The 4,567-nt window shown below is 40.0% G+C and overlaps 1 protein-coding gene across 1 annotated transcript in view; it reads left to right on the top strand.

Moving 5' to 3' along the window:
- Nt5dc1 (5'-nucleotidase domain containing 1) overlaps nucleotides 1–4,567 on the top strand; it is a 36,635-nt gene that overhangs the window by 22,583 nt on the left and 9,485 nt on the right. Inside the window, exons 4-6 of the mRNA XM_013507352.1 lie at nucleotides 750–868; nucleotides 2,002–2,154; nucleotides 4,245–4,413. Coding sequence (XP_013362806.1) covers nucleotides 750–868; nucleotides 2,002–2,154; nucleotides 4,245–4,413 — 441 coding nt within the window. The remainder of the gene's footprint in view (nucleotides 1–749; nucleotides 869–2,001; nucleotides 2,155–4,244; nucleotides 4,414–4,567) is intronic.

Below are 4,567 nucleotides of genomic sequence, written 5' to 3'. Positions count from 1 at the left end.
TGATTGGCTTTGTATGTCTATATGTGTTTTCATGAGAAACTACATTGAAGATATCAATATGTAATACAATAAGCATTGTTAATTCCCTACCACTCTGTTTGTAACTCTGTAATGTCTGTACTGATCCTATGCTATTTTGTAAAATGTTGTCGGTCTGTTAGTATTTTCCTCCTTTTATTTCTAAAATAAAAAATAAAATTAAAAAAAGACAAAAAGAAAAAAAAAAAAGAAAAGAAAAGAAATGTGAGCCCTATCTAAATAGTGTGTAACTGTTTGGATGTATAAAGATAGTGCTAATAGCAGACAGCTTGGAATAGCCCACAAACTCATGCTTTGAGATCAGATAGTCCCTTTACTACTCTCCTCCACCCAAGCTAGAGCAAAGCAGTTAACGCACCTAAGCTACCAAACTTAAGCAAGGATTTAATAGGTGACTAATAAAACCAAATCTATCTTTCCCATTCCCAATTCCAAAAATATTATTGCTTCATAGTTTCCATTCTCTTGTTTCCTGGTAAGCCATTTTGCAGAAACAGGCATGTATCTGATCACGTAAATCACTTGCCAGCTTTGAGATGTAGGGCCTTATTTTCCCCAAGTTAGAGGATTTAAAAGTGCACGCCCACAAGGTGCTCATGAGGAAGCTCCCCAAATGCAAGCTCCCTTCCCCACGTAAGTGTGGTCCGCAGTCATAGGCTGAATACCTCACTGGATCAAGCAAGCGTGTGACCGTCAAACTGTATTTGCAGAGGATGATGAGGAGCAGGAGGCACTGCCATCTCTGGATAAACCTGGCTGGTACTCCCAAGGAAACGCTGTTCACCTTTATGAGCTTCTGAAGAAGATGACAGGCAAACCTCAGCCGAAGGTATTTCCAGGTTGAGCCAAAGTCCTTCACGCCCACCTCCTGATAAAAAGTTGAAAACTAAAACCTTACTTGTAAACAGCTTCAGCTTAGTTGTGGTGGAGTCACCTGCCTCTGCCTGTCTACCACATCTGTCCTTTCCCTCTTCTGATGAGGTAAATCTTCCCTTTGTTGATGTGGACTTGGTCTGTATCTTTGACACGAGGAGCGGGGATTCTGAGCACAGGGCCACAGTCTAGAGAGTAAGCAGGTTCGTGTCTGGGCTGCTCGGGAGTGATACCTGTCAGTTCCTCAGGAAAAGCAGAGTCTCCACATGTAAAACAAGCAGTAACTGAAATTGTACTACAGTCTAGTCTCAAGACTCATTTTCTTTGACATCCTGATCACATTGTTGATGTTGTTTGTAGTGTATTTTTTACAGCAGAATCCTTTCTTTTAAAAAATATTTAGCAGGCCCCACAGCACAGGACAGATCGTTAACAAGTTCAGCTGGTTCTTATCCCTTAACCTGTTTTTTCCTTTGTAAATTGGAGGCTCTAGACCATTCATGGCAAACCTTTTAGAGCTTTCCATGATAGAAGTAGCCCACTGTGACACACGTGCCATAGGCTCACCACCAGTGGGACTGCATCCATGGGGATTAGCCTCAGACAACCTGGGGTGCTTTCTAGATTTCACATGTCCAGCCTCACTGTCAGGGGTTCTGCTTCAGCACACCTAGGGTGGGGCCCAGAAATTCTCTTGAAGAGAGAATTGTAGTGTATGCTTGGTAATCTCTAGTCACTGTAACAAGTTTTCTTGTTAAGCCTGAGGCATGTATAGCCTCAGAGCGTGTATAATTAAACCTAGCAACAGACTGAATTACAAACACTTATGTAAATACGTGGGTTCACTCCTTAGGAACATTCTATGTCTTCTACCTTTCTTCCACCTGTAGCTGGGTTGTATAACTTGTAACAAACCAGGTGCCTTGTGAGTCAGATCAGTGGTCACCTCTGAAATTATCCAAGGAAGTTTAAGATGTATAAACCTAGGCCATTTTTGGTTGTCATACTTTGAGGCTTGTTGAGGAATTTTGTTCTGGTTTCCATAGAATAACCATCACTCTCAAACAGAATTTGCTGTCTGACTTTCAGGTTGTTTACTTCGGTGACAGCATGCACTCGGACATTTTCCCAGCAAGTCATTATAGTAACTGGGAGACCGTGCTCATCCTGGAAGAACTCAGGGGCGAGGAAGGCGAAAAGCCTGAGGAGGCGGAGCCTCGGGAGAAGAGAGGGAAATATGAGGTAAGGGTCAGATCTGCTCTTTGCTTGAGAGAAAAACTTCCGGGGGAAAGCTGAAGTATCGTTACAGTACCTGACTTCAGCATTATCCTGGACTGCATGAATGCCCTCATGTTTCAGTAGTTCATTTTTGAAGCAGTATTTGTATTGATGGGCTCATCCCTAGCAGATATGTCAGGCCAGTTTAGTTGTATTATCTGCTTTATAGAAAGTCTGTCATGCATCTGTGCCTGCATTTGAAGGCAAATGAAAACCATAGAGCACCACGTGAGAGCCTGTAGAGTTTGTATTATTAAGAAAAAGGCCAAGTGCAGAAAAGGTGTTATCTTTTGGCCAACTTAAAGTCTGAATGCAAAAGAATGTAACTGTATTTCTAATTACTTCTGTGTGAACTTTCAGAAATATAATTAAAAATCAAATTGACCAGATTATTTCAAGATTAATTCTGTGAGCCACAACATTTCAGGCACTGCACTCCAGGCTTGGAATGTGTGTCACTGGGGTTTGAATTTTGAAAGTATTCTTCTGACCTCAGAGTGGCCAGTGACTTTGCGGTTATACCTCAAAAGACACTGTAAGAAAAATTGATGCACTTGGCTGCATCAGTATTAGGTATTTTGTTCACGATACGTAGGATACCACTATTCAATGGGAAAGGAGTTTTACAACATCTGTTTAGCTCAAACTTTATAAAATTGATGTTTTTATTTGTCAAAAACAGATGAATACCTGCACTTTAATATGGTTCAGCCTAGTAAAATCCAAAATGGGTTGATATCTGGCATGTAAGAAATCAGATATTCAGTCAGAAATTAGGAAAAAGGTATTGGGACAGTTTGAGGGAAAGTTTACCTAGAAGAGGGGGGCACCAGTATTAAAGTTCTAATAAAACAGGGGTGAAATACCATCTTAAAGCAACCAGACTGGTCAAACTGAATTACTGCTTCCCAGGCAACTCTTGAAGTTCGTAGGGGGCAGGGAATAAAAACAGACAGAAGCTAAGGTCAGATGGAGCCTTCTCTCCAGCTGGGAGGAAAGGACCTGCTCAACCACCTTCACACATTTATTTATACTCTCAGGAGGTTGATGTCAGTTTCAGGCCCTCTGCCAAGCAACTCTGTATGGTTCCCCTGAGCACCTCCTGAGCTGGAACAGCTCATGTTTGCCTCGCACCTGTGGTCTAGCTCCAGCTTTAGCTGCTCCCTACACTGAGTCAGGATGTTTAAGGTTAATTTAAAAAATAATATAAGACACATTTCTTACCTAACTTAGAAAACATAAAGTGGGGCCAATATTATTCACTAAAGTTTCACTCTGTTGCATCTGACAACTCCTTCTTCTTTATTTGCTGAACACCAACTTGGCCTTTCAGACACAAACAAATAACTGTTTTATCTAGGGTTAAGTATAGGGTTAAGTGTCTAGGGTGTGACCACCACCTGTGGGGATTCCCAGGTGAAGAAGTGTATGTGACAAGGACTCTGTTCAGCCCTAGGAGAAGTGAACATATTTATCTCAGTATTTTCAGTGATTAGCTAAAAAATATAAGGTACTTAAAAACACTAATAATTTGAAGCCTTGTATCAATTGATTGGTTTCATATTCCAGTATATGCATAGGAAGAAATAATTGTCTTCATTGCATTATTTTAAAAAGTAGCAAATAAAAAAAAAACCAGGCTTCTTTCATTTTGTTTTTAAGCAAGTTCTCACATTGTAGTACAGGCAGGCCTCTAACTGAAGATCCTTCTGTCTCAACCTCCTTAGTGCTGGGAATATAAGTGTGTATCACCACGCCCAGCCCAAGCTGTTTTTTAATCACACTTTAGATGTTAAAATAATAATTAAATTGGAGTGATTTTAATTATAGGAAAAGGTACATTTCTAGATTGCTGTATTTGGGGTAGTTTTAGATTATAACCAACTGACCATTTAAAAACTCAGTTCTAGACTGAGATCAAGGATACTTAATAAGGAAATGTTGTTTTCCTTCCAAAAAATGCAGTGGTTTTTCCATTTTGATTTACTGTGTAGAAAAAAAAAACAAGGTTAATCAATTTCCAGTATTAATCTTATTCTGTTCTCTTATTTTAGGAACCAAAGGGAAAGCCTCTAAATACCTTATCTAGAAAATGGGGCTCTTTTTTTATTGATTCAGTAGCAGAACAGGAAAACACAGAGGACTCCTTGGTTTACACGTGGTCCTCTAACAAAATCAGTACTTACAGCACTATTGCAATTCCAAGTATTGAAGCAATTGCAGGTAAGGGGGGAAATATCTACAAAGCTTTACTTGTTACTGCACAGCATGACCTTACCTGCTAGAATTCTTGTCTTTGACAGAAAATCTTCCTATGACATTGTCTCGGTTACTTTTCTCTCGTTGCTGGGACAAAATACCTGACGCCCAAAATGAA

Source organism: Chinchilla lanigera, unplaced genomic scaffold (genome assembly GCF_000276665.1).
Source record: "Chinchilla lanigera isolate Chin_1 unplaced genomic scaffold, ChiLan1.0 scaffold00125, whole genome shotgun sequence".
In the NCBI taxonomy this organism is placed as follows: Eukaryota; Metazoa; Chordata; class Mammalia; order Rodentia; family Chinchillidae; genus Chinchilla; species Chinchilla lanigera.
This window is presented reverse-complemented; position numbering and strand designations above follow the sequence as displayed.